The 23,793-nt window shown below is 43.0% G+C and overlaps 1 protein-coding gene and 1 long non-coding RNA gene across 5 annotated transcripts in view; both read right to left on the bottom strand.

The window, feature by feature from the left end:
- Nucleotides 1–22,259, bottom strand: part of MBD2 (methyl-CpG binding domain protein 2) — a 65,314-nt gene extending 43,055 nt beyond the window's left edge. The window contains exons 1-2 of the mRNA XM_061130792.1: nt 21,697–22,259; nt 5,413–5,572 (exon numbers count right to left, since the gene is read on the bottom strand). Of these exons, the coding sequence (XP_060986775.1) occupies nt 5,413–5,572; nt 21,697–22,244 (708 nt within the window). The 5' untranslated portion in view covers nt 22,245–22,259. The remainder of the gene's footprint in view (nt 1–5,412; nt 5,573–21,696) is intronic.
- On the bottom strand, nt 13,233–21,636 carry LOC133047539 (uncharacterized). Of its 4 annotated transcripts, none has more exons than XR_009690768.1 (3): nt 20,877–21,636; nt 20,625–20,782; nt 13,233–20,028 (listed from the first exon to the last, which is right to left on the bottom strand). It is a non-coding gene; the product is annotated as an uncharacterized LOC133047539 (long non-coding RNA). The 4 variants fall into 4 exon arrangements; XR_009690767.1 differs by having other exon boundaries at nt 13,233–20,031; XR_009690769.1 differs by having other exon boundaries at nt 13,233–17,384; nt 18,152–20,782.
- Nucleotides 22,260–23,793: the final 1,534 nt, after the last annotated feature.

A 23,793-nucleotide genomic window follows, 5' to 3' on the forward strand; every position in this document is an offset into this window, starting at 1 on the left:
TCCTAGGCCATCACAATCCCACATTCTCTTCACTCTGCTACTACCTTGCTGGAAGTCCCTTCTTACTCTCCACATAACTAATCTTTTATCCACTGCGTACAATGTGACAAGGTACTTTTCTATCTGCTCCTACACTGGGCAATCTCAATGTTTCACAAACCCCTATGACAGTTCTCAAAGCGTGACCCGGGAATCCCTGGAAGTCTACGAGATCTTTCAGAATCCAAGAAATAAGAGCATTTTAACTCAGTCTTCCTCATCTACCCTCTCCCCAAACTTGCTCTTCCTGCCCTATTCCCCATCAACCACTGTCCCAAGGGACTCAACCCAGAACTGGAGCAGGCATCAACAATTCCCATGCTCTACAATCATCAGGGACTCATGTACTAACTTGTCTTGTTTGAGTCCCACACCTTTTTATACCTCCTGGCTACAGTGTTAGTCCAGGCCCTCATTCATTCTCTGGACTAAACTGTTCTAACTCCTCTCCCTGCTTCCAGCCTCCACTTTTCCTAAATGGTACCCATTCTACATCCGACACCTAATCTGATTCCCAGCACCACCACCAACTCACTGAAGTTTCTCAATGTGCAACGCTATTGCTCCCAAGATATATTAGCTGTCTTTAAGAATGTTATTATTATTTTGTTGAAGATAATTAGAGCAAATCACCTGCTGGATGATGTGATTGAGCACTTAGGACAGAACCACACAGAATCCAATCTGTGGTTACAGTCACAATAGTAGACTACCACGCATGCTTAGTCGCTCAGTCGGGTCCGACTCTTTGCGACCCCGTGGGCTGCAGCCTGCCAGGCTCCTCTGTCTGGGATTTCCTAGGCAAGAATACTGAGGTGGGCTGTCATTTCCTTCTCCTGGGGATATTCCTGACCCAGCGATCAAACCTGCGTCTTCTCCTTGGCAGGCAAGTTCTTTACCCACTAGCCATCAGGGAAGCCCAGTATATAACCATAAACCAAGGTAATTAGTGACAAGAAATAATGGCAGCCTTCTACAATAAATTCCTTCAAGAGACCATAATGTTATTTTCAAATGCATCCAGTTTGCGTGACTAGAGAAATATGATGAAAGAACTGAGTCTTTCCAAGGTATTAGCAGCACTGACAAGTCAGGGTGAAATATAATTTGTTCCATACCAGATCCATATTGTGAGCAAGCTGTAAAATATATGTCACATTAATGTTAGGGAACTTGAATTTTACTAGTTTTGTAGATTTAATTCATAAATGTTTCAGTGTTGTTAAGAGCTAGAAACGCAGGAATTCAGTTTAATATTTACACATCTGAAACATTAAAATTTCTAGCAAGAAAACTAAGCTACTAAAGTTCTTTAAATATACCATGCACTGAGGATCACTGTACTCTTCTCTATCTTAAGACTATTCTCTAATTTTTAAAGAAATGTATCTTTAAGAAATTAACTTCCTTCTTAAAAGGTTAAGGCTTGTTATCTCTTAAAACCTTGAAACATCTCCTCTTTGGAGAAACAAAGCCTGCATAAACACCTAAACAGTATTTAGAGTTTGAAGCAGAAGTCGTTTTTAAGAGGCACACTCCAGAACCAAGCAGTCCAATATGGTGGCCACTAGGCACATGTGGCTATTAAAACTTTAATTAAATAAAACTATAGGTTCAATTAGTCAACCACACTAGGCACTTTTCAAGCACTCAACAGCCACGTGTGACTGGTGGCTGAAACATTTCCATCATCACAAAAACTGCTACTAACAGTGTTGCCCTCCTACGACTCCTCCCTTTGAGTGAGCTCCGAGGAAGCCACTCATGACTTCAAAAAATCAGCTCGAGGTTGATGACTTCCAAATCGCTCTCTAGTCTTTTTCCTTTAACCAAACGGAATATCTTCAGTAACAAACTGGTTATTTTGACTTTATCAACAAAAGAGATGGAAGGAGGGGCTGGAAATAATTATGAGAGTGGCAAGAAAATCAATAAGGTACAACGTAATCAAGAATGGAACATATTTCCAGGGTAAGGTTGAGACTGAGTTTGAGACAAACAGGAAGAGGTGCCGCAAAAGCCTTAGTAAATATCAACTGAAAGACAATCTCCACTCTGCTGTACCCACCAATCCTAAAAGAATTAAAAATCATTTTTAAAGTTCTTCAAAAGGTATCTTTACAAACATACTTGAAGATATTCATTCAGTAAATTCCCCTCTGATACAAAAGATATATTAAAATCAATATACAAGTCAATATAAACTATAATTTATACTGTTTATAATTGTATTGCTTATAATTCAAAGTTTATATTGTTCTTTACACTTCTAATTTTTTCAAGATAAGAGTCTTTAAAAAAAATCCCATTCCTGAGTATGTAGCTGAAGAAAATAAAAGCACTAATTTGAAAAGATACATGCACCCCAATGGTCACAACAGCATTATTTACAGTAAGCAAGACGTGGGAGCAACCTAAAGTGTCTATCAACAGATAAATGGAGAAAGAAGATCTGATACATAAATGTACACACACACAGACACCACACACACACACCCAAGAATACTACTTGGCCATTAAAAAAAAAATTTTTTTTTTAAAGAATGAAATTTTGGCACTGCAACAATATGGATGTATCTGGAGGGCATTATGCTAAGTGAAAAAAGTGAGACAGGGAAAAACAAATACTGCATGTTATCATTTATATGTGGAATCTAAAAAATAAAACCAGTGAATATTAAAAAATATTAATGCAATTAATGAACTTCAGCCAGTTTCACAATCTGCCTACAAAGCCAAACACTACCTCAGATTCCTGTTTTTTTTTTTTTTTTTTAGATTCCTGTTTAAATCTCCTTAAATCTCTATATCTCTCAACTTTCTCTATACTGATTACTTTAAAAAGACCTGGTATAGTTATTAATAACCCACGAATATGTTTTCTGCTTTATAGAGATATTTAATGTTGGTGTTACTCCAAAAGGGACCTTACTTAGAAAAAAAGGAAAAACTACATTTTCTGTCTTAACTAAAATAAAATCAGATGCAAAAATAAGACCAGGGCCCCCAAATTCAGACAGAGTGCTTTCAGAAAACAATGATTAACAAAAGGCATTTCCAAAATATGTAGTGTATTAATTTATTCAATCAACATTTACGGCTACTATAAACTTCTGGAATGAAGTGAATAATAAATAAACATTCAGCAAACATTTATGAAGTACCTACCATGTGCCAGGCTTTGGATTATATATATATACCAAGCAAAGCAAAACGAGAGCCATGGGCCCTGCCCGCGCGGAACTCACAGTCTAGCTGCAGCAGCCCGACAGCCACGGATCCCGTGGCCGAGCACGGGCAGGCCTGCGGGAGGAGGGCCCGGCTCCGGGCGGAGGGTGCAGGGCAGGCTTCAGAGATGGAGACAGTGGAGCTGGGCCTCGGATGAGGAGCAGGTCACCAGATGGAGGGGGGGGGGGGAAGCACATTCCAAGCAGAGGAAACAGCACATGAGCAAGCAGAGTCTTGAAAGCACATGCCACGGTGCGGGATGACGAGCGGTCCAGCGCAGCTAGAGCGGAAAGGTGCACACAAACTAAAGAGACGAATTAGTTTTAGGCTTATCGTGAACCCTAACTAGCGGGAGGTACATCTGCACATTACACTGAGCGCAGCTCAACTGTGATTCTGCTAACAACGGGGTGCTCTGGAAGCACTCTGTTCATTTCATAAATATTTAAGCCCCTCCAATAGATGTCCAGGACTGTTTAGAGCTTTAAAAAGGCAGTTTCAGAAAAATACATCTTAATTTTTCCTCTTACATTTAAAAAGCAAAATTAGCCCAGAATCAAGATTTAAGCTGAAGTCATATAGCTTCACCCCTAGTTACACTAGTGACCTAGTTAAGGTCCTAACTTGAGCACCCCTCCTCCCCCTCCTCCTCCTGCCACTAATCCCAGGCCCCTGAACACCCTCAGAGCCATCGACAACACAGTTAGGTAGGAACTCGGAGGCAATGCCAAGCATCCCTTTCCAGCTCTGCCTCTCTGAACGAGGAACCTGCCAACGCCCCTGTGGAAGCCAGGCCAGGTAACTAACGCAGTACGTGAGGAGTGCATCCTCACCGCCACACCAGGCCTTTGGAAATCAAGCTATTCTTAAAAAAAAAAAAAAAAAAACCAAAAAACTGCTGAGCTAAATTCTGGAAAAAAGAGGGATATGAAGCAGAGACCGCATAGTCTCCAGGAAAAGTAAAAGGCAAGGAGGGAGGGAGGCTGGGTCAGAAAGTTTCCCATCCTGGCCACCTGTTCACCGAGGCAGCTTGGTGCTCAGGAAGCTATAAGGGGAAAAGGAAAGGAACATGCTAGGTGACTTCACGGAAACTCCTATTTACTGCTCACAATAATGCTAAGGGAAAGATCTTATGATCATAAGTTTACAGATGAGAAACCTGAAGCCACCAGAGGTTAATCAAGGTGCCAGTGACTGTGTGAGCTAGGAAGAGGCAGAGCCAGAACATGAGCGCACGCCTGCCTGGACCCACAGCCCGCCCCCCGACACGTGGGCTCCCAGGTCCTCAGGCGAACGCAGCGCTCCCAGGGGCCACGCAGGCCTACACCAGTCATGTCCCTACAAAGAGAAGTCCTTCCTTCTCCCTCCACCACTTTCACGGTCAGTGTGAGACAATCGTGTGGTAACACATACACACGTGTTTCTCTGAAATTTAGAGGGAAAAAAACTGGGGGGAAAATAAAAAAGGTTTATAAGATTAGCTGTTTGGGGGACAAGGGGAGGTACAGCACTTTCCTTATAAAGATATTGAGGGCTTTAATACAATTAAATTAGCATAATTCAAATGCTACTCATGTAAATTCTTATATGATAAATCATCAACTAAGCAACTCACTAAGAGTAAGAGCTAATGGAAAAATCTCCACAGTATTAGAATGTGAATATTATTCCTAAAGAATATTACTCTCCAACACCATCAAAAAGTCAAAATAAAAACTGTTCTTTCTCAAATCCTGATCCTGAATATTAAAAGGGATGTATAAATAAACTATATGGTAAGTAAGGGTACTAGCACCACAATAAAATTTTGCCTCTTTATGGGCAACACAAACTATTTTAAGGGGGGGAAAAAAGGAGACAATTAACATCAACAGAGAAATTTTTTGTCAACAGTCCCAATGGGCACGAAGTGTGACATACGTTGGCCTAGGGAGATACTGAAATGTTGTTTTCAACATCTTTACTTAGGCTCTCTCTCTTTGTAAGCCAACTACCAGAAAATTAATCAGATTTATTAAATCAAAATGCTTTGCAGGGGGGAGAAGGAAGGGAAAAAAAAAACCGAACTGGGACATTCAGACAACCAAAACTCCAGTGACACAGAGCAATGCAGGAGGCTTCAGGGAGAGCGTCTGGCCGACCAACCTTATTCTGATTGAGAGGGTCGTTCCGCAGCCTCTGCTTGTTCTTCTGTAATTTACTAGGCATCATCTTTCCAGTTCTGAAGTCAAAACTGCTGAGGTCAACAGTATTTCCCAGATACCTTGCCAACTGAGGTTTGCTTCTGAACTTCTTACCACTCGGACTAGAAGAAAGATAACATTAATTGGCAAACAATTAATTAATTAATTGGCAAACAAAAGGCAACAATATATACCCCAGATCGCTACACAAACCTTTTCTTCATGCCTGCCTTTCTGCTCCCAATTAGTATCACATCATGGCTTTACATGTTTATTTTTTTTCCAAAGAAATACTAAAAGTTTTAAAGGAAATTTTTAACTTCCTAAAGAAAGAGACAGCGTGTCTGTCACCTCCCATACCACCCCTAGATACACTGCTGGAACACATGACGGATGTTCACACAGGTCATCCCGCTGGTCACTCACGCAGCAACCACGGACAGAACCCCAACCCAAGGGGCACGCAGAGCGCAACGCACACACTGCCAACGGCTCCTCTTTCACCCGCGCTCCAGACTGACTTCTGAGATGTTTTCCCATATTACACACACAGAATGCCAACGGTAGCCAGAAAGAGCTTCAAAACAAACTGCTCTGAGGCAACAGTCCTTGTTAGAAGCACACTTAGGGACTTCCCTGGTGGTCCAGCAGTTAAGACTCCACGCTTCCACTGCACGGGGCCCGGGTTCGATCCCTGGCAGAGGAACCAAGATCCCACATGCTGTGGAGCTCAGCCAAACACACACACACACACACACACACACCAAACACTCACATACACACTCACACCACATACACACACACTCTCACACCCCCCCACACACACCCCACAGATGCACACACACCACTCACATACACACACACTCACACCACACACACACACACTCACGACACACACATACCCACCACACACACACCACACACACACACACACGATACGCACACACTCTCACACCCACACACACACACCCCCCACAGACACACACACACCCCACACACCAGACACACACACACACTCTCACACCACACACACACACACCCCAAACACACTCACACACACCACACACACACCCCAGACACACACACTCTCACACCCCCCCACACCCCAGACACACACCCCCACACACACCCCACAGATGCACACACACCACTCACATACACACACACTCACACCACACACACACACACTCACGACACACACATACCCACCACACACACACCACACACACACACACACACACACACGATACGCACACACTCTCACACACACACCCCCCACAGACACACACCCCCCCCACACACCAGACACACACACACACTCTCATACCACACACACACACACCCCAAACACACTCACACACACCACACACACACCCCAGACACACACACTCTCACACCCCCCCACACCCCAGACACACACACCCACACCCACATACACACCACTCACACACACACTCACACCATACACACCCCACACACACCAGACACACACCACACACCAGACACACACACACTCACACACACACTCTCACACCCCCCACACACACACCCCACAGACACACACACCACACACACCACACACACTCTCACACCCCACACACACACACTCTCACACCACACACACTCACACACAACACACACACACTCTCACACACCCCACACACACACCCCACAGACACACACACACTCTCACACCACACACACACACACCCCCACACACACACACCACCTGTAATCCATATAACCTTTGGGCTACCGATTTGAACTCAAAACACAACAGGAAAAAAAAAATGAATTCTGACAATAATAAATGCTCCCTAATTTACTAAAAGGAGAAAAACTAAGGTAAACATTTACAAATGTGTTTGTATGATGCTTACATGACTTTTGTGAGCCTAACTCCTATCTGAGAGAAGTGTATCAAGAACTTACTTTTTGTAAAAAAAAAAAATTGTCAAAGCTGGAATATTACAAAAGTGTCAGAATTATACAGAGCTTGAACTAAACAAGTCTTTCCTAAAACAAAAACAAAAAAATTTCCCATGTGGCACCAAACTGTAAGAAAAAATTTAGAGAAAGAACGCCCCAAAGTCTTATCTAATAAATTTTCTGAACCAAATGTGCTAGAATAAACTTCAGTGAGCTGTAACACCAGAAAAGAACTGTGAGAATTCTAGAAAAGCTCTCAAAAAAGCCAACATGTCATATTGAGAACTTAACCTTGCACCAAATGACCACAATAAAAGAAAAATAATTCAACCCAGAGACAAAAGAGAAAATGCTGGAAAACCAAGCAATTTACAATTGCCTGGAATAGCAAAAACTTCTCTCGGGGTCAAGTCGGAAGCAACACACCCCAGTCTGCCACAGACTCCACCAGCCGCCACAGACCTCAAGACAGCTGAAGATCGTATCAACCTTCTTTTTCCACAATCACATGACGTGGCTATTCCTGAAACACAATTCAAGGTATAGAATTCAGCCCACAGATGAAGATAACAGCCAGTTAAGACCAGTATGTAACAGAATAGAAGGAAGCAGAGAGCAACCAGAGCCCAGAGGAGGAGAGAATATACGCTGATGTGTAAACGAACTCAACTCCCATTCTAGTCCAGATGTCCCAACATGGTCAGCATCACGGAATGAAACAGCACACGACCCTCAACACTGTCTGAACCTGAATCACCTCTGGCCACTGCGATCTTCACCCCCAACCTGATCCTCTGGAGCATCATCTGTCGCAGCATCACTGTCTACCCAGCAACTCATCTTCCGGCTAGAAGGCCACACACAGTGTTCAGGGCACCATCCCTCAGCCCACACGGCCAGTACCAAGTTCTAAATGCTCAGAGACTCTTCAATGCTGGCACAACAGCTTTGCCTTCTTAGTAAAACATCAAAAACCTTCCAACTGATCAAGTACTTTTCCCTGACTTTTTCCTACCAGTCGTCAAGACACCCCACATTCTAAACTCAACGTCACCAAAAATACGCCATGTAGCTTTGACTTCCAGCTATGTCTTTCCAGGAGGAAGGGTGAACATAACCAATATTCTGCCTATCATAAAACTATTAAATCCTCCAAGCCCAGGTAGAATGTCACTGCAACTGTGAAGTCATCTGTGATTCTGCAAGCCCAGTTAGAAATAATTCTACTATCCCTCAATTCTACTTTATTACAATCCTACACATTTCCTTGATTAGTCAAACAACCCAAAATTACGATGCCCCTTATTAAAACTCTCAAACAAAACTTACATAGGCTAGTATTAAACAAAGTAACTTCTGAGAGCAAAAATGGTGAAAAGAGGAGAGTGAAAAAGCTGGCTTGAAACAACGTTCAAAACACTAAGATAGATGGTATTGGTCCCATCACTTCATGGCAAACAGAAGGGGAAAGAGCGGAAGCAGTGACGTTTTAATCCCTTGGGCTAAAAAAAAAAAAAAAAAAAAAAAAAATCTATGCATACAATGACTGCAGCCATGAAATTAAAAGATGCGTGCTCCTTGGAAGGAAAGCTATGACAAACCTAGACAGCATATTAAAAAGCAGAGACTTCACTTTGCCAACAAAGGGCCACGTGGTCAAAGCTATGACTTTTTCCAGTAGTCATGTACAGATGTGAGAGTTGGGCCATAAAGAAGGCTGAGTGCCAAAGAACTCATGCTTTCAAACTATGGGGGCTGGAGAAGACTCTGGAGAGTCTCTTTGGACAGGGAGGAGACCAAACCAGTCAATCCTAAAGGAAATCAACCCCGAATAGTCACTGGAAGGACTGATGCTGAAGCTGAAGCTCCAAAGGGCCACCCGATGTGAAGAGCAGACTCACTGGAAAAGACCCTGATGCTGGGAAAGACTGAAGGCAAAAGGAAAAAGGGGCAGCAGAGGATGACATGGTTAGACAGCATTACCGACTCCATGGATATGAATTTGATCAAACTCAGGGAGATAGTGGAGGACACAGCCTGGCGTGCTGCAGTCCACGAGGCTGCAAAGAGTTGGACATGACTCAGTGACTGAACAACATCAGCTGAATAGTTAAGAACATGGCTTTCATTCACACACAATGGAACAGAAAAGTCTATGCTTATTTAAAACATTAATATATTGCCTGGAATTTAAAATACTGAACTGGAAAATCTTCTCATGGTTAATCTGACACTACATAACAAAGGAAATACTACTAAAAAAAAATCCAAGTTAGTGAAAAATTGGTAAAGAGTACCCTGTTATTATGTCACTTGAATATAATTACAATTAATTTTAATTAAGCTGTAATAGCCACACCATCCTTATAACCAGATACTCCAGCTACTGGTAAACAAGATTCTGCTAACAACTTGACGTACGTCAAGATTATAAGCATGTGCACTCCACAGCCCTAAGTACTGGTCTCACACACTGCTGCCTTCAGAATACAGCACAAGCTGTTTTCCTGTCCATAACTGCCAGAGCTTGTGTTCGGGGCTTTCAGGAAAGTCAACCTGGAGGCCCCAGCGGATTTCAAGACCAGGGACCTTCCTCTGCAGGAGACCAAGGCAAGCCTATTTAGAAAGGCAAGGCCCACGGGAGCTTAAGGTGAAGCAGAAATTCTGTCCGTCAGGTGGGGACCATCTTCACAGCAGCCAAACGACTCTGAGTGTGGCCGAGGAAGTCAGGGCTAGATAAACAGAATGACGGTGGGTCCCTGGAGTGACTCGGTCATCGTCTGCCTGCTCTCCAAGATGGCTGCTGTCACTAACAGTCAGACACCCCAGGACTTAACGTGACTAAGCTTTTATTCTAAAAGCATCAAACTGCAAGGCAGGGAAATTACTTAAAAAAAAAACTCTAGTAGACTAGTGAAGGATATTAGTCATTTTCAGTTTTCTCTGCCCAAAGCGATTACTTCTAGTCCCAATAACGAAATACTAGTATTTCACTTTCAACCACAAAAAAATTCCCTGCCAACCGCCCCCTAGATCTGCCTATCCTGAGCCGACCTGTGATCTCACCTCTCCTTGTCCTCCCCACTAAATACCCTGAAGAAAAGTAATTATTAATGAAAATCAAAAGCATGAGTTACATTTTCCCAGTTCATATAAGAACATTCCATCACTTGAATTGTCTTTGCTTGCTTTCATTTTGATTAAGCTGCTTAAAGCAACTTTTTTTTAACTTTTTTTTTTTTTTTTTTACTAAAGTACAGTTGATTTAAAGCACTTCTTAAACCTAACTCTACCTGAGAAGTTTCTAACTATAGATTATCAAAAAGAAAATTTTATTTGGCATCTGACTTTCAAATCTAAAAAAACTTTACTGAAATCCCAGAAAGACGTAAATAACAGCCACCTTAACTCAGCAGGATTCCCAGACTTCCCTGGTAAGAATCCGCCTGCTAATGCGGGGGACACAGGTCTGATCCCCGGTTTGGGAGGATTCCACATGCGGTGGAGCAACTAATCCTGTGCACTTCAGCTCCTGAGCCCACGCTCCAGGGCCTGGGAGCTGCGCCAGGGCCCACACACCTAAGCCCGCACCGTGCAATGGAGTAGCTGCCAACGCCGCAGGCAGGGAAAGCCTGCGGGCAACAAGGAAGACCCAGCACAACCAAACTTAAATAAATAATGTCTAAAAAAGAAATACATTAAAAAAAAAAAGAAAGAAAAGCTCAGTAGTACTCCCATGATGTCAGTCTATCGACTCCCACATCGCCTTAGACGACTGCCAGTCTATGATTTGAGAATTAACTCTTCTGAAGACCGCACGTGCAACTGGGCCCTGAAAAGTGACAGGGCAGAACACGTGTTTTCAGGTTACGCTGGTAACACGGATAATCGTGATGCTTCAGTCAAACCATTGTGAGGGGCCCGGAGGTCTGAGCAAACACAGCTAGCTCTTCAAACCAGTTTGCACCAGGATGACCTGTGGGGGAGGCGGTAACTCAGAGCCGAGGAAGACAGACTGGCCTGAGACAGCAAGGGGCACTGCGGACAGCCACGCGGCTAGGTCCGGGCTCGAGAGCAAGACCCGAGGCTCGCCACTCTCCAGTGACTTCAGGAAGGGCTTTGTGGGGGATAACAAGAATCCTATAAGCTACAGCAACGGAAAAGGCTGAAAATAAAAAAATAATCAACTTTCTATTTTTTCTAATCCCTTTAAGTGTTCAAGTTTACTTGTTACTTACAAAAGTTTAAGTATTGAAAGAAAGATTTCTCTAACATGAAACAACAATCGTCTCCAGAAGTCAAATTTTAGCTAAGATTAAAACTCTGAAATTAAAATGATCTTTTTGTACCTCAGCACAATCAGAAAACTGCCAAACCAATTAATTTGAAAAAATATATACCATTTTTTCCCCCCAAACCACATGACACACACACAGGAAAATCTATCTAAGAGTCAGCTCCCAGGCCCCCTCAACTCCTTTCCTCCCAAACTTCAGGTGTAGGCCTTTCCTAAAATGAACCATCCTCAGCCCCACTCTACAGTTTGGCCCAGGCAGAAGTTATCTACTTAGTATCTTACTTATCACCTCCTATCTCTGATCAATTACTAAATCCAGTTCCTTCCTAATCACCTTTGACCCCATCCTTCCTCTTCCACCTCCACTGCCACTGCCTAAATCAGGTCTTCATCACCTTAAGTCTCAATCACTACAGCAGGCTGACTTTCTACTCACTTTCGCATCCTAAACCTTCTTTGCATCCTAAACCTTCCAGACTGCTCTTCCTCAAATACCACTATCACCCCAGGTCCAGTTTAAAAGCCTTCAATGGACTTCAACCCAATAGCAAAAGCGAGCGAAACATCTTAGCCCTGCATCTGAGATTCTTTTTCCTTTAATCTTTTCTTAACCTTTCAACCTACTTTGCACTCCTCAAACCCAGTGACTTTTGCCCCTGCCATACTGGTTTATTCAAGTCTATTCTGAATCAACAGGCTGAATGATTTCGTTCTTCAGCCCTATACAAACCATGCCTTTTATTGGTCCAGCATGCATGTCTCCACCCCGAATTCCCAAGAGTCCAGAAACATTAATCCACCTCACTGTTGTTTAGTGGCTGAGTAGTGTCAGACTCTTTTGCAACCCCATGGACTGCAGTCCGCCAGGCTCCTCTGCCAATGGGCCTAGGCAAGAAAACTGGAGGGGGTTGCCATGTCCTTCTCCAGGGGATCTTCCCGACCCAGGGACTGAACTGTCTCCTGCACTGGCAGGCGGATTCTTTACCACTGAGCCACCAGGGAAGCCCAATCCATCCTTTGCCTCCTCCGTAAAACCTTAACAGAACAAAGTATTAACAAAAGGAATTATGTAAATAATCATGAATTACCTGTTGGCATCTCTTGCACTCTAGTTTGAAATACTGAGCTCTGTATAGCTGTAAAACTTCTACAAGTTTAAATTCTATCTTCACAAATAGCATATTGCTGCTGCTGCTGCTGCTGCTGCTGCGTCACTTCAGTCGTGTCCAACTCTGTGCGACCCCATGGACGGCAGCCCACCAGGCTCCTCCATCCCTGGGATTCTCCAGGCAAGAACACTGGAGTGGGTTGCCATTTCCTTCTCCAATGCATAAAAGTGAAAAGTGAAAGTGAAGTTGCTAAGTTGTGTCCGACTCTTAGTGACCCCATGGACTGCAGCCCACCAGGCTCCTTCATCCATGGGATTTTCCAGGCAAGAGTACTGGAGTGGGGTGCCATTGCCTTCTCCCAACAGCATATTGAAGTGCAATTATTTAACAAATGAAATGACAGAATGTCCAATGTGCTTCAAAACAATGAAGGCTGAGTCAGGGGTAGTAGATCTGACTATGGATGAAACAAGGTTGACAACTGTTGAACTGGCTACTTGGTAGTTTTTTATTTAATTCTACTTCTATGAATGTTTGAAATGTTCTATAACAACAATTTTTAAATATACACATTGAAGAATACAGGCTGAGTCCTCCCCCTAAAAATCAAAAAGTAGTTTTTGAAAAATATGAAGAGTGTAGGCAAGTAAATTTGAGCATGAAATAATTTCCCTAACAGCTGAGGTGGGGTTTGGGGTGGAAAATTAAAGTATCAGTAAGGACAAAAATTTATTATATTAACAATTTGGCTACTCATAAAATGTGACAACATTCAACCTTTTCCTTCAACTTAAGTATTTAAGGAATCACCACCCAATTTTAAGTGGTATGAAAGATCTTCAATAGAATTTGAATTCTGTACCAATCATTCCATAAACTAGCATTTATTTAACAAGAATTATATGCAAAGAGTGTATGACTAGTAGCAAATTCTATTATCTCTGTATCATGGTTAAGAAAATGGTTAAAAAGTCAGGGTGGGCCACTAAAAAATAAAAAATGAATGAATGTAGAATTCTCCCTAAATCTTATCCCACTGCCATAAGCACTCACTGTCTGAAAAAGGAAAAACACCGGTTATTTTGTTTGAACTAAGGACTGAACACTGCTATGGAAATGTTGGAAATTAAACATATCTGGAAATCATTTCAAAATATAATGGGAAAGGTGGGGAAAGAGATGAAACAAGATTGGCCAGGAGTTGGTAATTGTTAAAACTGGTAGACAAGCACATGAGGGATTCATTACACTTTATCTACTCTTGTTTTCACATGTTTGAACTTTCCCATAATAAAAAAAAAAATACATGTAGGTAGATAAGAACACCCAAAAAAACAAATTATTCTTTTAAAAAGAGGCTAAGGGTGCCTGGGAAAGGCCATTTAAAAGAAATGCACACACCACTGCATACGCATTAAAAAGAACTTTAAGTTCATTCATTCCCTGGTGGCTCAGATGGTAAAGAGTCCGCCTGCAAAGTGGGAGACCTGGGTTGGATCCCTGGGTTGAGAAGATCCCCTGGAGGAGGGCATGGCAACCCACTCCAGTATCCTTGCCTGGAGAATCCCATGGACAGAGGAGCCTGGTGGGCTACAGTCCACGGGCTCACAGAGAGTCTGACATGACTGAGCGACTAACACTAACTATGCTTGCTTTAATCTATGGTTTCCTCCAAAATGAAAGCAACTATAAAAGAACATAAATACGTGTGTGGGGGTGTGTGTGTATATGTGTGTGCACAAACATATCCAGGAAGCAGGATGCAAGTCAAAATATTATGTCAAAATAGTAACAGTGATTCTCTTTGGAACTATATAAAGACAGTCATTTCTCTTTATATACTCTTCAATATCTTCCCAATTTTCCACACTGAACATGGGTTATTTTTATAATCAGGGGAAAAAATGGAATATATTTTTAAAACTCTGATGAACATGTATAACCTAAGCTCTACCCTATTCACATTTCAAAATACAATAAAATATTGGAAACCATCACATAATTAACAAGCACATACTTCTATTTATGTTGGATAATTAAGTGAAGAAAAAGGAACTAATATTTTACTGATCTGACCACCTACTATATATGCCGGATGCCTCAATGTATTTTCATTTAATCTCAAAAAATTCCATGAAGCAGAATTCTTATCCCTGATTTACAGATGAGGAACTGGAAGCTTACAGAAGTTTAAAAATCTGTCCACGTTAAAACAGTAAAGCAAGACTCAAGTCCCAATCTTCTGATTCAGAGTCCCTACTTTTCTATTAAACCAGTCCTATGCAAGTCAATTTATGGACAGACTTACTTCAAACACGGTATTTAAGTAAGTATGGAAGTGAAAAGAAAGCATTAAGAAACTGCTATGGTAACCTGACATAGTAAATTTACAATCTGTAGTATGTAAGAGTAAAAAGTTGCAAACAGGTATTTCGTATGTCCACTTTTGTATTATTGCCCATTTCCACTAGGGGCCTCCAGAAAAGATCTTTCTTTTTTTTAACAGATACACATACATCACTGCATACATGTTAAAAAGAATTCTAAGGACATTATAAAAAGAAAAGGAAAAGAATTCCAAGATATATTATTCAAAAATCATCAAGAGGACGATGATTTTCTAACATTTGTAAATCACTAATAATTCTTCTTGACAAACGATAAGTATTTGATTTTAGGATCTAATTTTAAATTATATTTACTATCATTTGCATTTACATACTGCTTACATACAGTTCAGTTTCCAAACAAATGAATTTGACTTTATAGTAAGATAAGGCAAAATCAAAAGATCCACATGTATTATTTAAATTTCACCCTATTTCATAGTTCTATTCTCCTTCTTGAGAAGTTTTAGTTTTTAGGAAGTAAGTTAAACTTCGTTTTCAATTTCCAGTTATTCCTTAGTGGCAATGGCAAACACCAACAAAAGACCAACAGACAAGAGCTGCAAGGGGAATTTCTATCAAGCCAAACAGTAAGTGCATGAAAAAAGAGCTGATGATTTATTTCTAATTCATCCTGCAGGTCTGAGAAACCTCAAACACAAGCTAAAGGTTATGAATCTTTATTAGTCCCACTATAAAGCGTAAAACAAAAACAAAACAAGAAAGTCACCACCAACTTTGCAAAGAGCCTGCTTGTTTCACCAACTAAAGTTAAATTATGAAAAAAAATTGTGACTAAATCTCACAAGTGAAATTTTTAAAAAAGTAATCTGAAAAAAGATCATACATCAATTTCTGTTGGAGATTATTTTTAGAATGTATGTGTATCAGTTCCGTTTCAGCTAAGTAGTTCCTCCACTACAGGTATCATGGGCCTCCTGGCAGGTGAGACTTTGCATGTCAGACTCCGAAAATCAGATGCAGGACGGATGGTAAGGTTGCAACCTAACAAAAATCCCTCTGGCGCATCACGAAAAGATGTGATGGTACAGCCGAGAAAGAAGTATCCGAGCGCAATTTCCACCATGCCTAGGCTTTCTATATTTCTACGTTATTTCTGGATCCAGGCTTCAATCAGAAAAAGCTAACATTAGTTTGATAAGAAGCATTATCAAGAAAAGAAACTAAAAGCAAGGCAAACTTTCAATTATGCAATAAGCATTTAATAAATATTGTATATTGTTTCTCCAACTAAAGGATTTTTTTTTTTTTTTTTTTGGGTCTACAGACCAACATTTCAACTGGGTCTCAATTCTGAAAACCTAATAAAGCTTTTTGCAGGAAGTATATAAAACTACCTCATAAACCACACTGAGCCTGCAAGTTACAACGTGATTTCTTCCAATTTAAGTGAAAGCTTTTAAAAGGCTTCTTAGGTAATGTGTTGCCTATCTGAATATCTGATAAATAAGAGGGGCAATCCTAGGGTGAACAAGAAAAAGAGAAAGAGAAATATTTCTTAACAAAAAGGTCACTTCTATTACCCAGGGGAAAAAAAAATGCTTTTTTCAAAAAACTGGTCTGTAGTATATTTCCACTGTGTCTCAACTCTGAAAGAAACAAAGCTTTTTGCTTAATTTATCACTATTTTCCCACTTTTTCCCCCTTCAATATTACATAGAACTTGGAAGATTCTTTTGGTTCAATGGCTTCACTACAAAATAGGATTTAAAATGCACCCCTTGTCAACTTCTGGATGCAAGCATAACAGTAAATACATACATTAGTTTACTGGTACACCAAGCTTAACAAAGTAGATTAAGCATGAGATGTTGCAATACTTGAAAGTGAAAGTGTTAGTTGCTCCACCCTGTAGACTGTTTCTGATCCCACGACTGTAGCCCACCAGACTCCTGTCCATGGAATTCTCCAGGCAAGAATACTGGAGTGGGTTGCCATTCCCTTCTCCAGGGGATCTTCCTGACCTAGGGATCGAACCCACATCTCCTGCATTGCCGGCAGATTCTTTACAGGCTGAGCCACCAAGGAAGCCCAAGTCAAGGTGCTTGAGGATACAGCTGGGGATGGCCCGAGGCAGCAGCAGTGCAGGGTGGTTCAGAGTCCCGGGGTGAAGCACCGGCTTCAGGATGCTAACCCTGCACTTCCTAGCAGTACCACTCAAGCAGCACTTAACTTCTGGCCTGACCGCCACCTGTAAAATGCAGATAACCGCACAGCAGAGCAACAAAGGAAAGGCCAGGGAGTCATTTAAGCCTGCTTCACTAAGTTTTCAGTGTCCTATCAATGGGTAAATACTTATTTAGCATCTGTGTGTTTAGCATTGTGTCTGGGGAGCGGGGAGGAAGACATGTTCTAGGGAAATGAACAAGACAGTAATACAGGAGATGCCACATTTAACTCCATGGTGATGACCAGAAAGAAAATATTACGAATAACAGTTAACTGAACACCAATGAGACTTCAATTAAGAACTGTGACCCTTGGTCCACTGAGCTAGTTTTTTCCAACAAAGACTGTGTAGAAAAGTCTGTATTTTTAAGACCCAAAAAAAAAAAAAAAAGAAAAGGGAGGGACAGGCCCTATTTGAACTTTGATACCCTCAATGATTCAGAATTCATGGCTTCAAAGACCATACCAGCCTTTCATAACAAATGAGATTACTTCTATATACTTTTAAAAACCTATTTATATGTTCAGTCCATACAACTTGAGTTAATGAACTGTTTTCCTTTAATTAGTCCTTAAACATATACAAAGTTTTAAGAGAGCTATATATTTATTTGAGTGTTCTAGAATTGAGTCCACTATGAGGTACAGGTACAATCCCACTACCCACGTCATTAACAGAGAAACCACGGCCCTGGGGAGTAAGTGACATGCTCGAGGCTGCACAGAGGTGGCTACCAACTCCAAACCTCTCCACCCCTGGGCCCTGCTGCCTTCCCTAGAGACTCCTACCTTCACCATCTCACTCATGACTTAAAGCTCTCAATTATATTGCCTCTGAGGCCTCTTCTTTCCAGATCAAGGTGAAATCTCTTTAGTCTCTCATCATGCACCTGCTCCATAGTGATTATTTCAAATGTCCTCTGGTTCTATTTTATCTTTTCATAGAAGTGATCCAGTGTAAATGCATCATAATTTGATACAAGAATCAAAAATGGTTACTCTTTTGTTTCCAATACCCAACCAGATCATATTTTATGGCAGCAGCTGTAGCTGTTTACCCTGACTCTCAGGCCTTTAACCTACTTATAACCAGTAGTCTAGAACCCAATAAGATATTGATACAGAGCTCACAGAAAGACAACTGATTTTCAAAAAGGCATAAGGCAGCTACTAAAAGGTTCCTTTGCCAAGGAAAACGATATTTCAAAAAAAACAAATCTGCAAGTGCATGGAACCAAAAGCTAGAAATGACAGGAATCAGTAGACCAGTAAGAAAAGTATCGTTGAAATAATCGGCTCTTATGATGGCAATGAACTTTTTCAGAAACTCTACCAATAGATCCAACACTTGATCAAGCCACACCCTTTTAGAAAACAAACTTGGGATGGTAATATACAAACAGCCACAGCACTACCAGTAATCCTGACAGAAGACATAACTATACTGCTTAACTGGCAACCAGAGGCACACCTTCCTATTAGAACCTGGCAATCTCAGGAAAGAGGAAAAAAAAAAAGAAAAATTCTATCAAAATTTGAGGCTTTCGCGAATGAGCTTAATTTCAGTCCAGTTAATAACTGTTAAGACACACCCTCGGTTAACAGGCACAGATTTGTTTAAATCAATCTCCCCAGGGGCAAGCTAAATCAGGAGTCAGCATTATTAGAATCTGTGTGAACAACTGCGTGCAGGTGTTCACATTACCAACGGAAGAATTAACGCACCCACCTATTAAGAGATAATGGCCAGAACTTTGTGAGTTATTGGTTTTTTAATGAGTGGCATGTATGTGGGGATGCTAATATACAAAGCACTGACACCGTGGATTGAAAAATAGTGCGTTCGCTGTTTTGTTTATTTGCCACGCCATGCAGCATGTAGGATCTTAGCTCCCCAACCAGGGATGGAAGGCAGGCCACCTGCAGTGGAAGGGCAGTGTCTTAACCACTGGACCGGCAAGGAAGCCCTACGTGTTCACCTTTAATATGAGTAGGTAACTTCCGTCATCCACCATTGAAAGCAGAAGTCAAAGTCAGAGGAAGCACTGTATCACAGGCGTCACATCACACTGTCTGGGTCCTCCTGCCTCGTAACCTCTCAGAAGGAAATCCTGTAGTGTAACTAGCAGACAACCGATGAGACACAACACTCCCTCCAGCCCTGACAAAGTGCATGTGGCACAAATCTGTTCAACGTGTGTTTTCATTTGGCACAGACAAAAAACTGCAAATCATTCTGCACTGTCTCATAAAGAGACTTTTAAATTGATTATATCAGTTTTTCTACCATAAAATAATCTATTAATATTAAAAATTTAACGTCAAAAGTTGACGACACACCCATACACAAAGGTGAGCACACGCCAGAAGGAGCGCTACGGCAATCTGCCTTTTTGAAATAACTTTTCCAGCTGCTGCAAGAACTGCAACAACAAAGGCTCTGCAGTAACCAAGTTAGTTTGAACAAACATATCATCCCAAAACCAAACAAAGCATACCCCAGGAAAAATTCAAAAGGGGTGAAATTCAAAGCTGAAGATGCTCTACTGAGAACAGACTAGTCACCCATTCCTCACGGAGGTCAATCCCAGACACAGAATATTCTTGTCAAACATCACTGGCTACAAGACGTCAAAACAGACTTCACGTGAAGAAGTGTAGGCATGCTACTTGATTAGAAAGATAACAAAAGGAGCTGTTAACGAAAGACTATGCAAAAATGAACAATCGTGAAAAGCACTGCAAGAAACAAGTGAGCCTGAGAGGAATAACAATTTGCTCCAAAATAACTTAGTATTACCAAAGCATAATTTAATACGTAATGATGGGGAAATACAAAACACAATTATCACCTTTGTATGTTTAAAATAAGCTTTCTAAGCATCATTTACGATTTCAAGATGAGTGGTCTCAGATTAAATGTCAAAATAAACTCTAATAACAACACCACTTTCATTTTTTTTACTTGAAAAGGTGAAATAATTTTACTAAAATTCCTCATCCATATATTTGAGCAACCATCAGGAATGTGTTTGTATTTACATGTTGTGCCAGTAGTGATCATACTTGGATGTATGTATACATGTACACATATGCACATATACACAGATATATTTTTTAACCTCTTAAATCTATTTAAGAGTATTCTCAATTCATAAACATGGTATTTTGTGTGTGCATTTGTGTGAGTATCATACATACACACACACACACACACACACACACACACTCACTTTTCCCATGGGTAATGAATCAAACCTACTTGATGTCAGAAAACAGGAAATCCTTCCTAACACACTCTGATGGTTAAATGGCAGATGACAACTACTCCAACACCTATGTATAGTCCCTGAAAATGACTCAACGAACCCACAAACGCTGCTCTCCAAGCCACTGAGTATAACATGTTTATGTTCTCGTCTAGAAATGGGACAGTTTATAAGAAAAGTTAGCAAATTTGTTTTTAAGAAAATTCCACTGGTATCAAGAGCCACAGACCCTGTCCTGAGCTTACTGGGTCATCCAAACTAATGACAGGGACAGCATGACCACAGGATTCATCATCAAGCTGAAAACCTTTCATCGTTCGGACCAAGATTTCCAATCCTGCACTTGTGACATTTTGGGCCAGTTAATTCTTTGCAGTGAGGGCTGCCCTGTGTATTACAGAATGTTTAGCAGCATCCCTGGTCTCTGCCCATTACATGTCAGTAGCACCCCCCTGCCCTGGTTTGACAACCAAAAACGTCCCCAGACAGTGCCAACTGTCCCCTAGGGGGACACACTCTGATCTAGGAGCCTGACAACTGACCACACTGCTTCCAAAGGCGAGTCAATTCTGCAACAACAAGGGCGGTTCCAAGAAAACTACAGGCATCCCCAGTGGTGACTTTGTATGACACTTCCCCGGGATCCCAACAAAGTAACTAAAACCTGCTTCACTGTCATAGATGGCTTTCTTCCACGTGTGCGTGATTAAACACTTTGCGATGATGAATCTGGGACGGACTTGGGACGGCGGCCAACAGTGGCTGGTTTTATAGTTTCGATGAATTGCACCTTCTTTTAACCCTTCGGTGGACCAGTCAGCCCTGGCGTAATAACCCTGTCTTTCTCCCCGCAAACGATCACTCCCCGGGCCCCTATCCGTGGAGATGCCCTCCGAGGGGCTCGCACCATTCGGACGCTGTGACTGTCACTGCACTGGGGGACTGGGGGGGTCACCTCTAAGCCAAAGGCCCGGGCCCCTCTGCTGTCCTGCTGACACCCCCCGACCCAGGTCAGCGCTTGACCCCCCGACCCCGGGCTGACCCCGCCGCCCCCCAAGGCGGTACCTGAAGTAGTAGACATCGCTCTTGCCGGCGCTGAGCCCAGATTTTCGGATCACTTCCTCCTTCTTCCATCCGGGGGGGAGGGCCGGGCAGTCCATCCTCTTCCCGCTCTCCGCGGCCCGGGGTCCCCGGGGCCCTGGCCCCGCGCTCCCCGACGGGAAAGGGACCGGCTCCCGCCGGGGGGCGCCGCCGCCTCCGCCGCCGCCGCCGCCGCCGCCGCCGTCGCCGCCAAGGCCGCCGCCGCCGCTCGGGGGACGGCCGCGGCCCCGGCCCCGGCCCCGGCCCCGTCCCCGGCCACGGCCCCGGCCCCGGCCACGGCCACAGACGCCGCCGCCGCCGCCGCCCCGGCCCGCCGGCTTCCACCGCCCCCGGCCACGGCCGCCGCCCCGCGCGCCCTCCCTGCGCGCGCCGCTCACCGGGGACGGGGCGAGCGCGCAGCCCGGGCCCCCCTGCTCGATGGCGGAGCCGCCGCCAGCGCCGCTGCCGCCCGCCGCGCTCTCCCCCTCCTCCTGCTCCGGGCAGCAGCGGCCTCCCCCCGGGTGCGCGCGCATCCAGCCCCCTCCCCAGCCGGCGCTGCGCTTCTTCCGTAACCGAGCCCTTGGAATCCCGGAGACCCGCCCCGCCCGCGGCGCGGCGCGCGGGGGACGCGCGCAAGCATCATAGAGCGGGCGCGCACAGAGCGGCCCTCCCGCCGGGGGGCGGGGCCTCCGCCACCTCCTCTCAGGTCCTCCGAGCGGCCAGGGCGGCCATCTTGTCCCCGCCTCCTAGAGGACACGCCCCCGCCCGCGGCCCCGCCCACCGCGCCTCGGGCCGCGCCCTTCCGGCCCCCCGCCCCCACGCGGCGCGCGGTCTAGGCCCGGGGCTGCGGGCGGAGAGGTGTCCCGGGGTCTCCGGTTCCTTTGTTTCGAGTTGAGTTACCCTCGCTCACGGTGCAATCTTACCTACGTCTGCGTCCCAGTTAGTGAGCAACAAACAAAGTGTATCTCTTATTTTATATTTACCACCTCGACTGTTCATTTAATGAACAAGAGATACCTTTTCCTGCCTCGACGTCATAGCTTGCCAGGGAGCTCAGGTTGATGGAGTGAGTTGAAGTGTCCTCATAGCGGAGTATCACTAGTCTCCAGAGTCGGGCTTTCAGAACTTTAGAATTGTGGATTGATTATCATCCCAGAACTTTGTAAGGCCATAGGAAGGGAAATGACAGCCCAAAAAGTTCCCTCCAGTTCTACAGGATTTACCTCTAACGTCCCCATAAAATGACCAGAATTCCTGAATTCACCTAGAATTGACCAAACTTCTTAGGATCTTTTCTTAAACTTATACTTCGTTTTCTAATGACCTTTGACAAATATCCATGGCCTTTGGCTTCCTTAATGCACCCTGGTGTTGAAAGACCCATTTAACCTAATCACTAGCCTTAAGGAATCTGCGTGGAATTCACTTGCACCTGCCAGCTCATTGTTCAGGAGTGATTTTTAAAGACTAATACCAAATTGATTAAGAAAACTGATTTCCATTTCAGAGGAGCACAACTTCTGTTTGTTTAACCTTTTGAATACATTATGAAACGTTGGGTTACTGAAAATAGTGTTAGGCTATCTTCAGATTTTGAACATACAGGACCTAAAAGTTGAGGACCAAGTTTAAGGGATAGAAAAAAACTGATGAACATAAAGTAGTGGAAAATCTATATTTATTTGATTTGCTTTTGCAATTTATTAAGACAAACATCAGCTCAAACACACAAACTTGCCTCTGAGCCTGACCTTAGACTGCTTTTAATGTCTTTGAGTTGAGATACATTAAGCTATAGCTTCTTCCAAGAAATCTGTCTAGAACTGTGTCTAGCAAAGAGTTGGAAAGTCAAGTTCTCAGGAGAGAGGTCAGTTCTGAAGATAGTCATTTAGAAGTCAACTTGTGAAAGTAATCATTGAAGGGAACCCTGCAAGTAAATAAGATCTCCAAGGAAGAGCATCTTTGGTAAATTAATTAATTAATTAATTTAAAATTTAAAGATCATTTAAAGAAAAGAAAGAGGAACCAAGAACTGAGTCATGAGGAACACGTACATTTGTGGCTCAGGTGAAGGAGTTAAAG

The sequence above is a fragment of the Dama dama genome, chromosome 27 (assembly GCF_033118175.1).
Source record: "Dama dama isolate Ldn47 chromosome 27, ASM3311817v1, whole genome shotgun sequence".
NCBI classification, from domain to species: Eukaryota; Metazoa; Chordata; class Mammalia; order Artiodactyla; family Cervidae; genus Dama; species Dama dama.